Below are 21,977 nucleotides of genomic sequence, written 5' to 3'. Positions count from 1 at the left end.
CCTTCCGGTCTCTACTGTGTCTAGTACATTTTCTTTCTCTCTTGGTGCACATCGGGTTTCCTTGTACATCTTCGTACATTTCTGTCTTCTGCTTCACACCCAGCTCCTTGAAGGCAGTCCAGACCTTTGCCTCCTTAAATACTTGGCACCATGACTAACATTTAATGAGCTCTCGGTACACGTGTGATGAATGAATCTACTTTCTAAATAAGGCAGTGACTACAGATAGGGCAAGAAGTGGCCAACTCTGGGAGATTTTTTAAAAGTTTACTTTATTGAAGTGTAGTTGACATATAAGTTTGTTAATTTCGGCTGTACAGCACAGTGATTCAGTTTTATATATAAATAAAATATAATATATATATATTATTTTTCATATTTTCCATCATAGCTTATGACAGTAAATTGAATATAGTTTCCTCTGCTACAGTAGGACATTGTTTTCAAGTTACATCAACGGTCAGCAAATGAATCCAGCCCACTTTATTTACCGCTTTTGTAAATAAAGTTTTATTGGAACATAACCAAGCCTGTTGGTCCATGTTTGGATCCAGCTGTTTTCACTCTGCAAAGGCAGAGTTAAGTTATATGACCAGACCATACAGAAATAGTTACTATCTGCTCAGCCATAAAAAACCATGAAATATTGCCATTGGCAGCACCATAGACGGACTTCGAGATGATCATACTAAGTGAAGTGAATCAGCCAGAGAAAGCAAATATTGTATCTCATATGTCAAATCTGAAAAATAATACAGGGATTCCCCTGGCAGTCCAGTGTGGTTAAAACTTCACCTTCCAATGCAGGTCGGGGGGAGGTTTGATCCCTGGTGGGGAAGCTAAACTCACATGCCTTGCAGCCAAAAAACCAAAACATAAAACAGAAGCAATATTGTAACAAATTCAGTAAAGATTTTTTTTTAATGGTCCACATCAAAAAACACTTAAATAAATGATACATATGAACTTGTTTACTAAACAGAAACAGACTCTAAGACATTGAAACTTATCAAAGGGGAGATTGTCAGGGGAGGGGTAAATTAGGAGTTTGGGATTAGCAGGTACAAACTGCTATATATAAAATAGATAACTAACAAGATCTTCTGTAGAGCACAGGGAACTCTATTCAAGACCTTGTGGTAACCTATAATGGAAAAGAGTCTTAAAAATTTATACACACACACACACACACACACACACGGAGAAGACAATGGCACCCCACTCCAGTACTCTTGCCTGGAAAATCCCATGGATGGAGGAGCCTGGTGGGCTGCAGTCCATGGGGTCGCAAAGAGTTGGACACGACTGAGTGAGTTCACTTCCACTTTGCACTTTCATGCATTGGAGAAGGAAATGGCAACCTACTCCAGTGTTCTTGCCTGGAGAATCCCAGGGATGGCGGAGCCTGGTGGGCTGCCGTCTATGGGGTCACACAGAGTCAGACACGACTGAAGTGACTTAGCAGCAGCAGCATATATACACAAACACATGTACATACATATGTATGGGCTTCCCTCGTAGCTCAGTTGGTAAAGAATCTGCCTGCAGTGCAGGAGACATGGGTTTGATTCCTGGGTCAGGAAGAACCTCTGGAGAAGGAAATGGCAATCCACTCCAATATTCTTGCCTGGAAAATCCCATGGACAGAGGAGCCTGGCGGGCTACAGTCCACGGGGTTGCAAGAGTCGGACACGACTGAGCTACTAAACTTACCACCACCATATATGTGTATCTGAATGCTTGTGCTATATACCTGACACAATATTATAAATCAACTAAAGTTCCATTAAAAAAAAATTGACTACCTAGACCTTTGCTGAAGAAGTTTGTTAACCTCTGAGTTCAATGAGCAGAACTAGTGACTGGACATACAAGGTGATGGAAAGGAAGGGGTTGAGACTTTTCCTTTTCTCATGTCTTCTCACCTAAACAGAGCTTTGCACCCCAGTGATAGCACTGACCCCTAGGCCTGCAGGTGCTGAGAGAGACACCCCCGCTGTGGGGCAGGTCAAACAGGGAGTCTGAGCCCGAGGAGGACAAGAGAGCCGGGTCAGAAGAGACAGGGCCAGGGCTGCCGGGCACAGCCCACCTAAGCTGCTGCCTGTCGTGCCCTGCTCTCTCCTAGTCATCCAGTTTGGCTTTGTCACCCTCTTTGTGGCCTCCTTTCCTCTGGCACCTGTGTTTGCCCTCCTCAACAACGTCATTGAGGTGCGCCTGGACGCGAAGAAGTTCGTTACGGAGCTGAGACGGCCAGACGCTGTGAGGACCAAGGACATCGGTATGTCTCCTGCCCGGAGGCCGGGCCGCTCCTCCCCATCCCCTCCCTCCGACCCTCCCCCTGTCTCCCAGGCCGCCTCCCTCCCACTGTGTCAGGCATCCAGGATCCTGGGGCAGCTCTTGCTTCATCAGCCCCTCTGAGCCCCCTCACCCTCTTCTTCTCAGGTGCTGGGAGGTCAGATGATTCACACACACACACACACACACACACACACACACTGGCCCCCGGGTTTGCAGACACGGCTGCCCCTAAGCCTTTCCAGACAAGCCCATCTCTGGGGGCCCCGGCAGAGCTCCACTGGTAACTTGCCTGCAAAGCGTCACTCTGGCTGCAGCCTTGTCATCACTGGGCTGGGGGCGGGAGGGAGCCAGACGCCCTTCTCTTTCTGTCTTAACAGGGATCTGGTTTGATATCCTCTCTGGCATCGGCAAATTCTCTGTTATCATCAATGTAAGTGCTTGCGTTCCTGACACCTTTTCTCTGTGGGAAGGGCTTTCCAGGGGAGCTGAGGTCTTCAGGGCAGGAAACCAGTTCTGTTGCCTCCCAGCTTCTTCCATTTGGAGCTCTAATTAATACAGTTGTTGTTGTTCTTATTGTTTAGTCGCTAAGTCGTGTCTGACTCTTTGTGACTCCGTGGACTGTAGCCCGCTAGGCTCCTCTGTTCACGGTATTTCCCAGGCAAGAATACTTAAGTGGGTTGCCATTTAGCCTCTCCAGTTAATAGTGAGTACACGCCTTCTTACACATCAGGCTGTGGCCAGAGCTCTGCAGCTTTGTCGTTCATTTTGCTAAGAGAAAGAAAGGTAATTACCCACCAGAATGCGTACCTTGGCCTTAAGAATCCAGATCAGATCTTTCTTCAGAGCCAAGAATCATGAGGAAAGAATTCCCCATATCTATCCATCTCTCCCCTTTCTTTTTCTACTCCGGAGCTGAACAATACCTGGAGCATCGCCCAGGCTGCAGTTCCTAATTGCCATTCCTCTGAGTTGTCAGTATGAAGTCTTAATTATCCCTGTGGACTCCAGCACTGCTTGCTTAAGATAGGACATGGAAGAAGAGGGGTCCTGCCTGCTCCGACCTCCTTAACTGCCTTGCCAGACATGTCCAGGTTTCAGAGGAAATCCTGCTGGACCCAAGCCAACAAACAGCTCCTTTGGCGTCTGCATTCCTTACAGACGGTGGCCAGGCAGGGTCACCACTTCCATCTCCTGAGACCAGATCAGTCAGCTCAGCACACAGCAAGAAAGTCATGGCCCCTGTTCCCTGGGGAGAGAAGCACTGACTCTGCCCGGGCTCCCCACTCAGAACACATAAAGTGACATGAGGTGTGCAGACAGGCAGAGAGGATCAGCCCGTCACACGTGGGATGTTTGATGTAGGAAGTGCAGGTCTCAAGGCTGAGAAATCAGGTGCCATTTGGAAAATAGATCAATAGCTGCTTTGGAGTTGAAGCTTCTAGAAAAGAAGTAATTGCGAGTGCTAATGGCTTCCCAGGTGGCTCAGTGGTAAAGAACCTGCTTGCTAAGGCAGGAGATGCAGGAGATGCAGGTTCGACCCCTGGGTTGGAAAGATCCCCTGGACAAGGGCATGGCAACCCACTCCAGTATTCTTGCCTGGAGAATTCCATGGACAGAGGAGCCTTGTGGGCTACAGTCCACGGGGTCGCAAAGAGTCCGACGCGACTGAGCGCACGTGCTTCTGGGAAAAGCCTCGAGTACCAAGCACTTTTCAGCTAGACAACAAAATTGTAGAAGCTTTACTTCCCTGCCCTTACTTCTTATTTGTTAAAAAATGGGGGCGGGTGAGAGTCTCACCAAATCATGTCATTCTAGAAATTAAAAGAGATGATGAGGGTATGCCTGGTCCACACTCTGTAAATGCGGCTGTGATTATTAGAAGTACGTTTCTCACTGTTACATATGGCTGTGGCCCCGCACACTCACATATACATTTAGAAAACAATGCCTAAACTGCCTTTTTTGAAAGAGCTTTAATTGTTGGTGCCGGGGACAGTATAAACACCCGCCAAAAAGATTTAAGATTTTCTTTGCAGAAAGTCCTCCTGCATGTAAACAGGCAATCATTCATCTGTCGTTTGGCTTGCTCCGCAGACTTTTATAGAGGACTTGGATACACCCGGGGCGAGGTCGGGTGTGTGCGTTTCATCCAGCAAGAACTACTCCTCTCCCTCGGTGTCTTACTTTTTCTAAGCAAAATGGGTGAGAGTGGCTTCCATCATGTGACAGGATAAAAGCCGCTGAGAGACAGTGGTGAAGTAGGCTCCCTGTGGAACCATAGCCGCAGTGTGCCTGGTTTTCTGGTGTCACTCAGGGGCAAGTGTACCATTGGATGTCCTTGCCCATCACATTTAAGTGGCCCTCTGGACTTCCCTGGTGGTGCTAGTGCTAAAGAACCTGCCTGCCAATGCAGGGGAGATATAAGAGACGCACTTTTGATCCCTGGCTTGGGAAGGAGGAGGAGGGCATGGCAACCCACTCCAGTATTCTTGCCTGTAGAATCCCATGGACAGAGGAGCCTGGTGGGCTACAGTCCATAGGGTCGCAAAGAGACATGACTGAAGCGACTTAGCGTGCACACACGCATTACTATTGACAATTTTCTCAGAAAGTCTTCCGTTCCTTTTTAAAAAAAATAATTTTATTGATTTATTTATTTTCAAGTGTGCTGGGTCTTTGGTTCTGCGTGGGCTTTTCTGTAGTTGCAGCAAGTGCTGGCTACTCTCTAGTTTTGGTGCACGGGCTTCTCATTGCAGTGACTTCTCTTGTCGCAGAGCACGGGCTCCAGGGCACTCAGGCTTCAGTAGCTCTCAATGTGGGCTTGTAGTTTCAGCTCCTGGGCCCTATAGCCCGGGCTCAGTAGCTGCGGCGCACGGACCTAGTTGCTCTGCTACATGTGGGATCTTCTTGGACCAGGAATTGAACCCATGTCTCCTGCATTGGCAGGCAGATTCCACTGAACCACCAGGAAAACCCCATCCACTCCTCTTTGGTGTGGCCAATGCCAGCATCAAGTCAAATATCTCGAGATGTTTATGACCTCCCTCTCCAAATGGTCCCAACTGGCTGCGCATTCTTTTCTTCAGTGGCCGTAATTCACTCTCTTGACAGCCGTGGTTTCCTTCCATGTGTCAAAGATGGAAAAGCCAGGCAGGTCAGCAACATGAGCTCAGGATGAGGATTCTATTAGAGCAGCACCTCTGGATGGGGAGCCCAGGAGGGGGGCCGTCTCTTAGCCAGATGGACCTGTGCCACCTGGATGGCGTCCGACCTGACCATTCCTCAGGTGCTTGTGGTTCTACCCCCAGGCTTTTGTCATCGCTGTCACCTCCGACTTCATCCCCCGCCTGGTGTATCAGTACTCCTACAGTCACAATGGGACTCTACACGGCTTTGTCAACCACACCCTCTCCTTTTTCAACGTCAGCCAGCTGAAGGAGGGAACGCAGCCCGAGAACTCCCAGTTTGAGCAGGAGGTTCAGTTCTGCAGGTAAGGTGATTGGGAGCAGGAGGGCGGTGGAGGACTGGAAGCAGCAAGTCCAAGTAACTCTCCAGATGACCTAGAATTGTATCATTCTCCTTCTCCTTAGCCTCGGTCTCCTACCCCCAAGCCCCAGATCCCAAAATATCAATTTCAATGAATCAACCAATATTTTTTTAACTGGAAGGTTTCAACACTTTATTTTTTTAACTTTTAATTTTGTTTTGGGGTATAGATGATTAACAGTGCCTTGATAGTTTCAGATGGACGGCAGAGAGACTCAGCCATACATATACACATATCCATTCTCCCCAAACTCTTTTCCCATCCAGGCTGCCACATAACATTGAGCAGAGTTCTTTGTGCTATACTGTAGGTCCTTGCTGGTGATCCGTTTTAAATATAACAGTGTGTCCATGTCCATCCCAAACTCCCTGACTATTCCTTCCCTCTATCCTTCCCCCTGGGAACCATAAGCTTGTTCTCTAAATGAATCAACCAACATTTATTGAGTGCCTTTTGCTAGACATTTTGGAGCAGACAAAAAGGTATATAGGTTCATTCTCACCATCAAGGGAAGGTCTGGTTGGGAAGAAAACAGAACTCTCTGGGACATTGCACATTGTTCAGTGATTATATCTAGTACAGATCATGAGCTTTATGGGTGTTTGGAGCAGGGGGAGAATGGTGGAGGCTGGAATGGAAAGGGTAGGCTTCTTGGAGGAGCCGTGAAGAGTTGTCGGGCAAAAAACATATCATAGTATGGAGTCAGCACGAGCCAGGTCATGGGGGTTGGGATGAACCTGGGGTATTTGATAAATGCTTAGGGGCTAGCTGGTAGAGTCTGCGAGGAGAGTGTTTGGGAGATAAACATAGGGAATAATAAAGAAAATAGAATATATAGAGCAACTCCATGGGTAGTATAAGCCAAAGTGTTGTTGGACTTGAATAGGTAGGATGAAGTAGATACTGAGAAACCTTGAAATCTTATAGGAATTTTAATGTGACACAGTAGGAAGTTATGGACTTTTATAGGGCCAGGTAGTTAGAGGATAAAGTGTAGGTTTCGGAAAATTAATTTGGTCTCAGAGTGGAAGATGGGTTAGAATTGAAGGAACTCAAGGAGAGTGGCTGAGGTGCTGCACCATTCAGACATGAGCCATGGAAGGCCTGGGACAGAAATGTGGAAGAAATTCGGAGTTGGGGAGAAGATGAGCTACTTAATGCCATACCTTACAAAGCTGGGGAGCAGAGGCCTGAGAGAGAGCCTGAGTTAGGATGATCCTGAAGTTTGGGCTGACGTCAGAAGACTGGGAAATTGTGGGTCCGTTGACAGGGATGGGGAAGATGCTAAGAGAATCTGATTTTACCATCCATGTGATGAATTTGGTCCCAGTCATGTTGCATGTAAAACAATGGTAAGAAATCTAAGAGGGGAATTTCCATCTAACTCCTGGAGAGAGTAGCTGGAATTCCCAAGAGGACCAGGTTAGAGTCATGATTGTAGTCTGTCAGCACAGGGATCACTGAAGCTGAGAAACAGAGAACTCTCCACTATTTACCTGAGAAGGGCAAAGAAAGAGAAAAAGGAAGCAGAGGGGGAATAAATTCTCTAACCCTTTTGTACCTTGGTTAAGTGATGGTCCCTGGAGGACTCGATCCAAGATCATACCTCTTGTATTTAAACAAATAGAACACGGGGACTTCCCTGGTAGTCCAGTGGTTAAGAATCCACCTGCCAGTGTGGGGGACACAGGTTGGATCTCTGGTTTAGGAACTAAGATCCCACATGCCACAGGGCATCTAAGCCACAACTGCTGAGCCTGTGCTCTAAAGCGCGTGAGCCACAACCACAGCTACTGAGCCCACACTCCCTAGAGCGTGCTTGGCAACCAGAGGAGCCAAGATCTGTGATCCTAGAAAAGTCTTCAGCTTTCTAAGAGGTTTCCAGTGACAGATTCTGAAGCAAGACTGACATTTGTTCAAGAATGCAAGCCTCAACCCCTGCTCGCAGCCACGAACAGCACAAGTGTGACTTGTTGCCTGGGGAAGCCAAGGCTAACACTGTTCCTTTGGTTGGTCTAGAAGCACATATAGACCTTCTAGAAGTTGGTCTGGAAGGTCTATCCATAGGGACCTTGCCCTTGATGATCAGATCTTCCAGTGACCCTCTGAATATATTTTCCAATGGATTGAACTGGCTTAAACACAAAGGGACTTAACTGCATCTGTATTGAAAGTTGAGGGTAGTTCTAGTTGAGTAGACTTGATTCAATCTGCCCAAACCAAATCTTGCTCCATCTTCCAACTCTACTGTAGTCAATGGTGACTGTAGTTTCAAAACTACAGACCAGTATTATACTGGGTCCAAATCCAGTGGGAAACAAGCCTTCCACCTCTTTCCCAACCATATCAGCAAAAGTCTTGCTGCAGCTCATTGGTTGGGATCAGCCATGCTTCCTACCCAGAACCAATCACTGCAGCCAGAAGAATGTGATGCTTTCCATGGTCTTTGGCACTGTGGGGCTTGGGAGTGGGAGGTGAAATGATCTCCATCTAAAGCACATGGTCTCAGAGTAGGGGGTCGTTCCCTCCTCCTCTGAGATCTGAAGTCACGATGAACAGATGCAGCTCAGCCAAAACAGTAGGTGCTCAGGAGACCAGGCGTTGTTGGGGGCCAGAGTGAGGTACTCTGCCCATGGCAAAGGTCATGAGGAAGGAGGCTCGACATACGCAAAGGCGGGATCGAGCCTCAGGAGTCCCCCTGGAAATCCTCGAGCGTCTACCCCCATAACCAGAGCCTGCCTACTTTACTACTTTGTGCTCTTACCTACATCTCTGACTTTACGGGGGGCTGTCCCCCACCACCTCTTTTGGAGAAGGAGTTAACTTAGAGCTCCAGTTTATAATAATTCCTGGGCGTGATAAGAGTGTTTTAACCTACAAACTCCTCTGAAGGTTCTCTAGCCTGCCTGACAGGCTCCTCCGGCCACATGTGATTGCTCACAGCCTCCCAACCGTGAGAGGCACAAGATGCTTTAAACCCTCTAAAAACAGGTTCTTTAGAGAAGTTAGAAAACTATTAGTATAAGTATAATGGGCTAATTAGAAATTGTGTTGGTGAAGGGTTTTTCATTTGTTGAGCCAATGTTTGTTGCTAAGTCTCCATATCCCCTGCCCTTACACACATTAATGAATATATAGAAGAAATAAGTATTAACCTTTGATATTAATCACGTTAGACCTTAGGCTAAGTAAATTCTTTCCTTAGCTAAAACCCACTACACCCTCACCCTGTAGGAATGTAACTTTATTTGGGTGGCGTCTGTTTTGAGAATAATCAGCCCTGGAGAAATAAGTGTCCTGATTGACTGACCGCTGTCACAAGGAGAGGGTCGTAAATTGTCAGCAGGCCCCCCTGGCCAGAAGATGATGTAACACCCCTAAGACCTCTGTATACATTTGTGTGAAGCACCTGACTTTAATAAAAGTCAGGACTGCTGTCCCCACGTGACTTTTGCATAACATCTCAGTGTATAAAAGTAGACCATGGAAAATAAAGAATTGGGATCAGTTTCTCGAAATACTGGTCTCCCCATGTCGCTCTCTCTCTCACTCTGGCTGAGTCTCCATCTGGAGCGCGGAACCCACCATGCTTACTAATTATGCCTGGGCTTCTAAGATCCGACCGGGGAGGCCTCAGTGTCTCCTCTCCTTCGGGAGAACGGAAGGACGCCTGCGGCCTACGTAAGTGGTGCAAACTTCTTGTCTTGAAGTTTTATTGGTCTCCCGCGTAAACCAAGCTACTCAGCCTCTTTTCTCCACTGAATTTTCCTACTGAGCTATCCTCATCCTATTACTCTTTATATCTTTGATAAAATATTTAAATAAATAGGTCGCCGACGCCGTCCCCGCTTCGAATACCCTGGATCAGCCGGGGCAGGACCCCGGCAAGGCGTTATTAGCACACCTGAATGGCACTGAGCTTTGCTGTGTCCAGTCAGATCACTGGACTTTCCAGGCAGCCATAAGCCCTGATAACTCTTCTCTCCAATGAAAGTAGAGGGGACCATGGCTCGTGTGTGGTCCATAGAGTGGTGGAATTAAAACTAGCTGTGTGTGTAGGAAGTGCATTCTATATTTCTGTCAAGAAAATGTACCTGCAGAAAATAGATCAAACTCAAAGAGTTTGGTTTGATCTTACTCCATACCAACCGGGATCATAGGATCATTGTGCACCTATTTTTTTATACTTTATTTGTTTTTGGCTGTGCTGGGTCTTCATTGCTGTGCATGGGCTTTCTCTAGTTGTGGGGAGTGGATGCTACCTACTCTTCATTGTGGGGCATAGGCTGTAGGTACACAGACTTTGGTCACTGTGGCACGTGGGCTCAATGATGGTGGCACATGGGCTTAGTTGCCGAATAGCATGTGGGATCTTCCAGGACCAGGGCTCAAATCTGTGTCCCCTGCATTGGCAGGTGGATTCTTAACTACCAGACCACCAGGGAAGCCCTCATCGTGCACCTGTTTTTGAGCCTTTATGATAGGCTTGGCATCGGTCATATGATAGGGAATAAGACGGTGCCTCCCTCAAGAAGTCTAGATGAATGAGATGAGTAAGCAATGAGAATCAAGCTTCTGTGATTGCAATTGGGAGACTGCAGGACACTCTCCTATCCCTGAAGGAAGAGGCCATGCCCCTAACCTGGACCTCAGTGTCCAATGCAGGAGTGGCCAGAGGGAGAATCCTGTTGAATCTGCTCCCTCCCAGGAGGGACCAAGGCGGCCTGGGTGGTGAGCAGGGTGGGAGGAGCAGTGATGGGCAGGAAGGGATTATCACGTGGTGTGGGGGGTCCAGGGAGGACAGGGTGTCCCATGCAGAGGGGCTGGATTGTGCTCAGTAGTCGGAGATGGAATAAGGGGGTTGAACTAGGAGAGAGAAACCAGGCAGGCACAGGAGGTGTGTGGACTCCTCTTACGGCAACTGGGAGCCGCGGCGGGGATCGAAGGGACTTCTCACCAGTGTCATCTCTGACTGCGCTGTGAAGAGCAGCAGGTTACATTGGAAGTGAGGGGCCACCCTGCTCTGAAGTGTAAAACAGATGCCTGGAGAGCGGGGTCAGCGTATCATCTAGACACACACCTTCCCAAACAGGTATACCATGTGGGTTGCCTTTTCTAGAAGAATGAGCAGTACTGATGGAGATCTGTACCCACCCCAGGTGGGTCCTGCTCACCGCATGCCATGGGGACCTGGCTGGCTTGCCAAGGTCTCTGGAAATTTAGGAAGTAAAGACATAAATTACTGATGTCCTTGTAAGCCAGGATTCGTCCGTGGCTGTCAGAAAGAGAAATGAAAAAATAAGAGGATGGAGAGAGGGCGAGATTGTGAGAAACACAGACACACAGACAACAGCAGGACTGGCCCCAGAGCCAGCGTGTAGAGCTGCTTCCATGGTGGGAAATGAAATCTGCCCTGATTTTCTGGCAAATAGTGTTGGGAACTCGATGACCCTTCTTATTCTTAGTTTTTCATGACCTCCAGAGATAAATGTGGTCAAATAAAACTGAGGTCTCAGGCTCCAGCCCAGCCTTGCCAAGGATAGAGGTATCTTAAAAATAGCAGTAAAAGTTAAGACAAGTCTCTGACTGCCTGTTCAAGATGCGTTCCCAGCATTTTTGGAGCTATGTCTGCCTCGGCCATTTAACTGACCACGCAGGGCTGCTCAGTAAACAGCCCCATGACGTCAGCCTGTTGCACGCTTAGTGGCCATTTAACAGGGTCGAGGTGCCCCTGTGTCCTATAGGCTGGATGGTGGCTCAGGCTTCTGGCTCAGCGGGAGGAGAACAGAGAGGTCAGCAGGGCAGGGACTGGGGTCTCAGAGCTCAAGGAACCCACCTGGGCTTGGCTAACCCACTGGGTCTGTTTGGAGATGCTAAGTATCCCGAAACAGGATCCTTGGGTGGTGCCTGTGGGCTTGTCTGTAGGATTCAAGTTCTCTCTTGTCCCAGGGTCCTGCGAGTTCCTTCTGGGGCCTGCCTGCGTCTCCTCTGCTCCTGGCCAAGACCAGAGGGAAAGCCAGCTTTCTGGGTACCTCTGCTTATCTGTATCAGCCACTAGATCAACTCGGGCCTGGTTAGTTCCTAGTGGGCCGGGCTTTTTTCCCTTATTGAAGGGAAAATTTCAAAAGACATTTGTAAGCAGCTCGGGTGGTATGAAAATATTATGTGCCATCTTGTTCAGCATTAAGACATTACTTTCCACTGGACTGGGACTATTAAATTTTATTTTTACATACCACTGTTTGGGGTTGAGAAATGCATTTACTACTGATTATAATGAGTAAAAGATCATTTTAGAAAGCTGTTTCACATATAAATGGAATCTAGAAAGATGGTACTGATGAAGCTATTTTGCAGGGCAGCAATGGAGATGCAGACATGGAGGACAGACTTACAGGTGAGGGCAGTGGGAGGAAGGAGAGGGTGAGATGAATGGAGAGAGCAGTGTGAAACATATACACTATGATATGGAAATTGATAGCCAATGGGAATTGACTGTGTGACTCAGAGAACTCAAACCAGGGCTCTGTAACAACCTAGAGAGGTGGGATAGGGTGGGAGGTGGGAGGGAGGTCCAAGAGGGAGGGGACATAGGTATACCTATGGCTGATTCACGTAGATGTATGGCAGATATCAAGCCAATATTGTAAAGCAGTTAGCCTTCCATTAAAACAAATAATTAAAAAAAAAAGCCATTTCCAGGACGTCCCTGGTGGTCCAATGGTTAAGACTCAGCACTTGCGCTGCAGGGGGAATGGTGTCCATCCCTGGTCAGGAAGCTAAGAGCCCGCATGTTACAGGGAGTGCCCGCCCCTGAGAAAAAAGCCATTTCTGAATGTCGAGGACCAACCCCTTGGTTTATTACGTCAGCAGCTGCAGTGATTCTGTATTATGATGACCTGTGGCAGGTGTCACTGTCAAGGTCATCCTGCAAGTGAGCATGGGAGGGGGCATCTGAGCCAGGAGCCTCTCCTCCCTGCCTGCACCTCAGTTTCCTCATCTGTAAGAGTGGGGACTTGGAATAAATCACCTCCAAACCTTCTTTTCTACTTCGTGCAAAAACAGCAATAGTGAGTGACACGTGTAATATATGAATTTGTTCCTGTGGAAGTTTTAAACATTACAGGCAACCTCTCCAACTCGGTCCTGCGTCCACACAGCCCTGCCCAGCTCTGGGCATCTTTCCAACTGTAGTAGCCCTGGTGGCATGTTTGCGCGACCCTTTCTCAGTCATTTTCCCATGTAGTAACATAAAAATGAATTTATAGAACTTTTAAAGACACTTCACAGGTTCTCTTTCTAATAATGAACTATATTTTGAGTTAATAGGAACCTTATTTCTTTAGGTCATGTATACATTCAATGTGATTATTTCACAGTGTTCAAACAATCTAGGTAAAATACGAATGCATTTTTATTTTTATTTATTTTTGTTTTGAACGCATTTTTAAAGTTAAGAGTTGGTGTTGATTTTTGTACCTCTTTTACTTAACGGATGTGAGTTTGCTTCACTTAACCCTGTGATTTGGCTCCTGGGAGCTCAGTGTGAAAATATATTTGGGTCACTGAATATTGCCATTAATTGGATCTTTTTAGAGAATATTTTCCTTATTTTTGGCCGGGCTGGGTCTTCACCGGTTTGTGCAGGCTCTCTAGTTGCCGTGAGCGTGGGCTTCTCTCTGGTTGTGGTGTGCAGGCTTCTCGCTGCAGAGGCTTCTCTTGTTGTGGAGCACAGGCCCTGGGGTATGTGGGCTTCAGTGGTTGTGGCACGTGGGCTCAGTGATCGCAGCTCCTGGCTCTAGAGCACAGGTTCAGTATTGTGGTGCATGGGCTCAGTTGCCCCGCAGCATGTGGAATCTTCCTGGTCCAGGGATCGGAGCTGTGTCCCCTGCATTGGCAGGCGGATTCTTAACCACTGGACTCCCTAGGAAGTCGTGCATCCTTCTTTTGCAATTAAGAACTTTTTTGTTCTAAAAGTCATTCTTTACAGATGTATGTGTGTATATATGTATATGTATATGTACATGTAAAGGGAAAGACTCTTTTCTCAGCCCCCACCCCAGTCATTCTCTCCCAGAAGAAACTGTTGTGCCCACTTCTGCCTCCAGAAGTCACGCTTACACGAGCCATCTCATTTACTGCTCACTGTGTTTTCCTTCGACATTCAGTGTAAATACACACACACACACACACACACACACACACACACACGTGTACTCACGTTCCTTTGTTCGTGGCGGGTCGAGAAGGCTGTCCCGTGCACACCTTCTACGTACCCAGCCCAGTGATGCACATTTTGTTGGCTCTGTGAAGTTAGAATGATGAGGTTCGGAAACATGGAATAACTTTCTCAGGTTCTTACAAATAGTAAGGGGCCCAGCCGCTCCAGTCCAGTTTTAGACACTCTAGTTGTTTCATTGTTGGAAGACTCTCCTTATTACAAGACTCCAGGGAACTCTCAAAGTCGATGGTAAGGCTCAAAGAAAATAAAGGAAGACTGAACGGACAAGGGTGAGATCTGGGAACTGTTCCTAAAATTATAACCCCGAGCTTCAGCCCCGGCCAGCACATGCAGGAAGTGAGCACATGTGGGGTTCTCCCAGTGCTGGGCCACCCAGTGGGACTTTGGGAGACCCAGAGCTCTCAAAACCAGGGGAAAGGGGATGGCTTTGGGAAGCATTTGAGCTGATGGGAATGGAACAGAAGCTCTCCTGCCCATCAGCCTGACGCTGGCCTGCTTCGTGCCTTCACCTGGATTAAGAACCTGAGAGAAGCTGCCTGCAGTTGGGCATCAGCTCTATTTGGTTCATCTCAGGATCATGGGACACTCAGGGCATCTGAGCCATGCTCAGAAAGCCATGCTCCTGGAAGGCCAGGAGGAACTGGGGGCAGGGGTGTACCTGCTCCGTCCTCTTTTAACAGAAGAGGTGTACTTCTTAAGTCACCTTCAGTTGAAGGAGAAAGAACAGCTCCGATGTATTGGGTCCTTTGACATGTCTGGCAGTGTGCTGAGTGGTCCTCGTTACAGCTTTGTAAGATGGAACGCCCATGTTTCATGGACGAGGACCCCAGCCATCAGGTCATTAGGTAACTTGCTAGAGGACAGAGAAGTGAAACAGTGGGGGTGGGATCAAGCCTTCGTCTGCTGACTCCCCAGCTTTTGCCAATGCCGTTCTCTGCACTGGGCTTGGAAGTGAAACAGACCACTGTCACTGGCTTGGCCACAATTAAGTTCAATAGCCACTCTGTCTTTTCTGGACACGTCTAGTCTTAAAACTAATGATCTCTGTCTTTAATTAGTGTCTTCTGATTACTCAGTGAAAACATTTGATACACTTGAATTCTTAGGGTGAATTTTTTTTTAATTCTGAAATCTGAGCTTTTGTTGTTGTTGTTCAGTCGCTAAATCGTGTCTGACTCTTTGTGACCCCATGGACTGCAGCACTCCAGGCTTCCCTGTTCTTCACCATCTCCCAGAGTTTGCTCAAACTCATGTCCATTGAGTCGGTGATGCCATCCAACCATCTCATCCTCTACTACCCTCTTCTCCTCTTGCCCTCAATCTTTCCCAGCATCAGGGTCTTTTCCAGTGAATCGGCTCTTCACATCATGTGGCCAAAGTATTGGTTTCAGCCTCAGCATCAGTCCTTCTAATGAATATTCAGGATGGATTTCCTTTAAGATTGACTGATTTGATCTCCTTGCAGTCCAAGGGACTCTCAAGAGTCTTCTCCAGCACCCACTTGACTTCTTAGGGTGAATTATTTTTAAATTATGAAATCTGAACTTATACTGGAATGTAAATGAGCAATCATTTACCTGGTGGCAGAGGCTTACTGGAATCAGTGTTCTTCAAACTGTGAATCATGGTTCATCAGTTGGGAAATGGCTTAGTGTATCATGAGCAGCATTTTAAAGACTAGGAAAGGAGAGGACAGCAGAGAATAAAAGAGTATCAGAGCATGGGATACAGCAAGGATGCATGTGTTCTGTGTGATTTTTATTTCTGTGATACATATGCATGCGTGCATGAATGTAAAATGCATTGCTTACTCCAGGTCACAGTTTTTATTTAAAGTTAGCTTTGGAAAGAGAAATGTGAACAGATGCACAAATCATTAAATTGCACACTGCTCTTTTCTGGGCAGTGCTGGCCCTGTAGTTCCTGACAAAGCACCCTTAGTCCACTGGCACAGCGGGACTGCGAGTCGAGCTTTCTGGACGGATCTCTGTGTTAATCTTTCCCCAGACCCTTGATGAGATGGATGTGCCTGCCAGATTCAAAACATGTTTTGGACACTCAGGGAGGGTAAAGTGACATTTCCAAACGCTGTGGTGAGTTAGTAGCAGAAGTGGGACCAGAATTAGATTATTTATGGATTCTTTGCAGACTGGAAAAAGAGAGGGGTGAGCGATGGCTGTCTTACTGAGGTCAGTGAGCAGCTGTTCCTTCATCGATGGAGCTAGAAAACAAGCGGAGTGACTTCGATTGCAGTGGCAGGATCAGACTGGACCTGGGGGGATCTTCCCCATGGTCAAAAGTCGGGGGGGCAGGGGTGTACAGCACCCCTCTTCCAGGGGTCTTGAGAAAAGCAAGACAGATTCCTGTCTGCCTGGGATTTGAGGGGCAGAGCAGGAGGGTAGGCAAGCCTGAGATTTTTTCCCCACTCAAGATGACCGTATTCCCTTGGCCACACCCTCGCCCTCTCCCACGAGTGGGCGTGGTCTGGAGCTGGTCTTGTTTCTGTCCTCAGCCACGGATGGTGAGGATGAACCCTGTGGTGCTTTGCTGGGCTGCAGTTAGCTTTGCTTCTCATCCGGATGTCAAACCAAGCCTGCAACAGCTGTGATCAGCTGTCGGAAGAGGGGAGCCGGGTGGGAGGGGGCAGCTCCTGGCCTCTTGCCCAGCCCCAGTCAAACGTTCAGCCTCCACCTCTCCGTTTGCCTCTTTCTGGGGCTGAATCTCCCGCTATGACTTTTTCTGCCTTTTTGCCTGCATCTCTTTTCATCTTCCTTTTTTCCTCTTCTCCCCTCTTGGGAGGGGATCTTCTTGGGCCATATCTTCTTGGACTACTGAAAGCCCCCATGCTTCTGTGTGGATCTTTTAGAGCCGTGGGTTCATTCAGGACAGGGAAGGGTTCAGAGAGCACCCACAGCAGAGTCCCCCACCCCAAACCACAGCTGGAGGCCAGAAGCTTCCCGACAATGGAGGAAAGGCTGGATTCAGGCAGACTGGGATTCTCACCTTGAATCCACCCCTGGCTGGCTGAGTATTGAACTTCTCTGAGCCTCAGTTCCCTCCTGGGTTACACGGGGATACCCATGCCTGCCCACGGATCTTGTTCTCAAGTGAAGCAGCTTCAGAAAAGTTCCTTGTCGGGGGTGGACACGTTCAGTATATGCTTTTTTCCTTCTGGGTGCCCCCAACCCTCCCTGCCTTCCTCAGCGTCCCTGCACCCCCCTGGTGGCCTGATGCTACCCCATCTCATGCTTCAGCCCAGGGCTTGTTTTGCTTTCACTGAACATCGAAGATTTGTTGAATTCCATGGAGAAAACAGTTCCATGAAGGAGCATAAATCTTCTGTACCAGCTCTTGCCATTTTTCCAGGCTTAGAAAAAAAGTGATTCTGAGAAAATAAGCCATTTTTAACATGAGTCATCTCAGGATGGGAAGCGGGGGGAGGGGGGAAGGCAACAGCTCAGACAAGCCCTAGACCTCTCCATGGTCTGAGCGCGAGGCAGGCACTCACATTTTGTTTTTTCAAACTGTGGTGTGTGTGTGTGTGTGTGCGTGCAGTTCCTCAGCTGTGTTTGACTCTTTGCAACCCCATGGACTATAGCCCACCAGGCTCCTCTGTCCATGGAATTTTCCAGGCAAGAGTACTGGAGTGGGTTACCATTTCCTCCTCCAAGGGAGCTTCCCAGCTCAGCCATGGAACCTGTGTCTCTTGCATCTCCAGCATCGCAGGAAGATTCTTTACCGCTGAGTCACTGGTGAAGCCTTAAACAACATGGGCAGATGATCAAGACGGGCAGTTAAAAGAGGGGGCTACTGCCCAACTGTGACCGTTACCACTGCTCCCCCAAATCCACTCAGCCTTCAGCTTGGTCTGAATCAGCTCTCAAGAGATCTGCGTCTTCTCTGAGTCCTGGGCCTCGGAGCACTCTGCGGGGTGTCTGGCGTCCCCCGCCGCTCTCAGAGCCCACAGGCTAGTGGACCCCAGGTGGATCCCCTGTCCTGAGTTCCTCTCATGATTCCTGGACCCCTCATGGCAACCCATTCCAGTATTCTTGCCTGGAAAATTCCGTGGACAGAAGAGCCCAATGAGCTGCAGTCCATGGGGTCACAAAAGAGTCAGACACAACTGAGCACACACAGAGACACGTGCATGCGCGCGCACACACACACACACACACACACACACACACACACAGGAAGGAGAATCCAAAGGAAACTTCTGGAGATGTTGGAGAGAGTGAGAAAGACATGTCTAGGCTGACATTGGCTCTTTTGGAGTTTGGACTTTTTTGGACGTTGTTGGTTGGGCCCTGAGTTCCTTACCTCTGCCTGCTACTCCCTATGTCTAAGAGCCAAGGCCCTGCCTGCTGCTCTGACTTTTGAGGTGATAGCCAGAGAGGTACCTCCTTCCCTCTATCTCCTCCCAGTCTTCACATTGCCTTCCTTTCTGGACAGGTTTAAGGATTACCGGGAGCCGCCGTGGGCCCCAAACCCGTACGAGTTTTCCAAGCAGTACTGGGCCGTTCTGTCTGCACGTCTGGCTTTTGTCATAATCTTCCAGGTGAGTTGTTCAGCTAAGTTAGGGACAGCTGGTTAGGATCCAGGCTCAGGGATCCAGACAGCCCTGCCTCTGGTTTTCAGGGTGCTCTGTGACTCTTTGCTGGGTGAGGGCTTTCATGAACGCATAGATGCACAGAAGCAGAAAAGGGCACAGAATCAGGTTGCGAGGCAGACATGGAGTAACATGCAGGGTGGAGAAGGATTCCCACGTAAACCTCAGACTGAAAAGTGGGGAACAGCAGAGGGAGCAGAGTCTCAACCCGAAGGCAGACAGGCGGCCACCCCACCGCCCCCCGCCAGTCTCCACGCTCAAGAAAAGGCTCCAGTTCTAACCCTTCCTTCCAGCTCCCACTGGCCCCCTCTTTGTGGTGTTGTTTGAGACCCCTGGTGGGAAAGGCCCCCAGAGCCCCATCAGGCACCCCTGCTGAATAGCAAACCCAAGCTGGCTATTCCTATCTCTAAGACTAGCTGGACCTACAGTTGTGTTGCCAAGATGAGGCCCCCACTCCCACTGCCGGCCTTGGAGCAGAGCTGGGGTACCAGCCCAGACCGCTTACCCATTGCCCCCACCCCAGGCTTTTGTATTCCCCAAAGGCGGGTCCCTGGAGGGCTCTGAGGTATCCTGACCTGGCCCCCATCCCAGGAAGTGGGGAAGATCCCCAGCTAGTCCTTCACCTGGAGAAGCATCATTCTTGCTCTGGGGGATTGCCGGGCAGGGGGGCGGCATGTGCTGATATTCCTCACCTGTCCCCTGCTGCCCCCCGCCCTCAGGAGCCACCTCGCTTTACCACCGCGTGTCAGGTGTCGCTTCCACTCCACTGGGAGGACTTGGTTTAAGAGGCGAGTGTGGGACTTGACTCAGCAGCTCCAGATGCCCTGAGGTGCCCAGGGGCCCCTGGGAACAACCTTGGTTCCCAAGTCTCCCCTGGGCCTGTGGGTTCAAGGTCGAGCTGGGGCTGGCACATTTAGAGCCTGAAAGACAGAGGGCAGGGCTCTGGTGTCTCCTGCACTGTCACCGACCTCGGTTCTAAAGAGAGGGGGCACGTGAGCAGAAGATGGGCAGGTGGAGAAGGAGACCACAGCTGGAGGTTGGGGGGGTCGGTGGGGGACTGGGAACCAGAGTACCCGGGGAGTGGCCCTGAACTGGGCTGTACGCCACAGCTGCCTGCAGGAAATAGTCACCCTCTTAAGTAGAAAATGCTCCCGGGAAGAGGGAGGGGGTCTCATCCTACCTCAGGGGAGGGGACGTAGCCCCCCGGGGGGAGAAAGGAGCAAGTTAGAGGTGTGTACACAACCTCAGAACCCATGAAGGCGGGCGGGAGGCAGGGTCCAGGCAGTGCTGTGACTGGAGATGCTGTGATGGTTGAACAGGGCCCACCTCCGATATGGGGGGCAGAGGGCCAGTTGGGAGGCAGACAGGGGCCGCTGGTCCAGGGAGAGACCCGGAGGGGCCTTCAGGCCTTATGGCCACTTCCTGAGAAGTTCAGGAGGGAGGGGTCATGTGTATGCCTATGGCCGATTCATGTTGATGTATGGCAGAGGCCTTCATAATATTGTAATTATCCTCCAATTAAAATGAATAAATAAAAATTTTTTTAAAGCTCTGGAACCGGAGGCCTGGAGGCAAAGCAAGACATGGGGGCTGGGAGGCAGACAGAGGAGGAGTGGAGGAGGCAAAGAAGGCATGGCTAAGAAGGGAAAGGCTACCCACTCCAGTATGCTGGCCTGGAGAATTCCATGGATGGTATAGTCCATGGGGTTGCAAAGAGTCGGACATGACTGAGCGACTTTTGCACACACGATGCTGTCAGGCCATGCATGGGAGGCAGACCCTGTCACTGCTCCACTTTCTCCTGGGGACCCTGAGGGACTGTGATGCTCGTTCGATGGCTGAGATCAGCCGAGGAGCCAGAGGAACCCAGAGCCCCCTACCCTCAGTTCTGGGTCTGTGTCATCACCCCCGCTCACCCACCCCGGGTGGGAACCCTCCAGCCGGGGCCTCTCTTCTCATCCTTCCCCTCACCCTCCCAGAACCTGGTGATGTTCCTGAGTGTCCTCGTGGACTGGATGATCCCTGACATCCCCACGGACATCAGCGAGCAGATCAAGAGGGAGAAGAGCCTGTTTGTGGACTTCTTCCTGAAAGAGGAGCACGAGAAACTCAAGCTGGCGGAGGAGCCGGCCCGGAGGAGCCAGAGCAGCGGCCACCGCAGCAAGAGGGGCCCAGCAGCCAGCCCGGCGCCCTCGGGCCGGAGCCAGCTGGGCAGCAGTGCATCCTCGGGGTCCCAGCACACCAGCGTGTGAGCCAGGGCGTGGGGGCAGCAGAGACCAGCACGGGGCTGTGCGCCCACACGGCGGGGTATCCGTCCTTCCACAGGGTCGTGAAGACAGAGATTCGAGAAAGGAGGCGGAGGATGTGTGCAGGAGGAAAGGGAATGATTCTGCTTCTCAGAAGCTTCGGCTTGGGTTTCTTTTAGGTCCTCTTGAGCTGTATCCCTTGGGGGGTTGGTACCCCCTTTTGCATCCATCAGTGAAAGCACTGGGTCCCTCCAGCCCAGGGTCCCAGGCACCTTGAGCCTGCCCCTGCTCTGCCCCCTCCCCAGGTCCCCTCCCCACATTTCGGTGGCCACAGGCCATGAGCAGCACAGTCCAGGCCTTGTTTCTACCCCATCATAAGTGATCTCACCTCCCTTCCCGGCATCACCCCGAGAAAACCCTCTGTGTCACCATCACAGCCTCAGTGGATGCAGCTGAAGCTCCCAGGCTGATGGCTGTGACCTCTGGACCCAACTGAGGAGCCAACGTCCAGCCCTGGGCTTGTCTCCAGTCCATGTCCCGGGGATGCTTTGAGCTCAGTGCAACTAACCATCCTTTTCGGCAGGTTCAGGTTTAAAATAATAAACTGAGACATTCTTTATAAAGATGCATCGCCTTGTCTTCGTTTCTCTCTCGCTTACTCTGCACTGGTATTTATGGAGCCCCTACTGTGTGCAAGCATGGTTTTCAGACTAGCGATCCAGAAGAGGAGAAGAGACAGAATGCATGGAGCTACATTCTGGGAGAGACAGACAGTGAGCTGATGTATGTGCAGCATTTCAGACTTAATAAGAAACATGAAATAGAACAAGGGAGACAGGAAATAGGGAGGGAGGGCACGGAAGGAGGGGTTTGCCATTTTATGTATGAATTAACGACGAACCCACAAGGGTCCAGAGATGACATCTTGCACAGCTAACGCTACTGGGAGATTTTCAAGTGCAGTTGGAGGCAAAGGCCAACGTCACTTACCATGGCCTCTCACATACCTCCGCCCACCAGCTGCCCACAGCCAGT

At 49.6% G+C, this 21,977-nt stretch overlaps 1 protein-coding gene across 1 annotated transcript in view; it reads left to right on the top strand.

Moving 5' to 3' along the window:
• The window catches only part of ANO2 (anoctamin 2), a 247,533-nt gene extending 225,966 nt beyond the window's left edge, over positions 1-21,567 (top strand). The window contains exons 17-21 of the mRNA XM_027543394.1: positions 2,126-2,278; positions 2,676-2,728; positions 5,607-5,788; positions 18,540-18,645; positions 20,676-21,567. Of these exons, the coding sequence (XP_027399195.1) occupies positions 2,126-2,278; positions 2,676-2,728; positions 5,607-5,788; positions 18,540-18,645; positions 20,676-20,948 (767 nt within the window). The 3' untranslated portion in view covers positions 20,949-21,567. The remainder of the gene's footprint in view (positions 1-2,125; positions 2,279-2,675; positions 2,729-5,606; positions 5,789-18,539; positions 18,646-20,675) is intronic.
• The last annotated feature ends 410 nt before the right edge of the window (positions 21,568-21,977 follow it).

This window comes from Bos indicus x Bos taurus, chromosome 5, assembly GCF_003369695.1.
Source record: "Bos indicus x Bos taurus breed Angus x Brahman F1 hybrid chromosome 5, Bos_hybrid_MaternalHap_v2.0, whole genome shotgun sequence".
Classification (NCBI taxonomy): Eukaryota; Metazoa; Chordata; class Mammalia; order Artiodactyla; family Bovidae; genus Bos; species Bos indicus x Bos taurus.
This window is presented reverse-complemented; position numbering and strand designations above follow the sequence as displayed.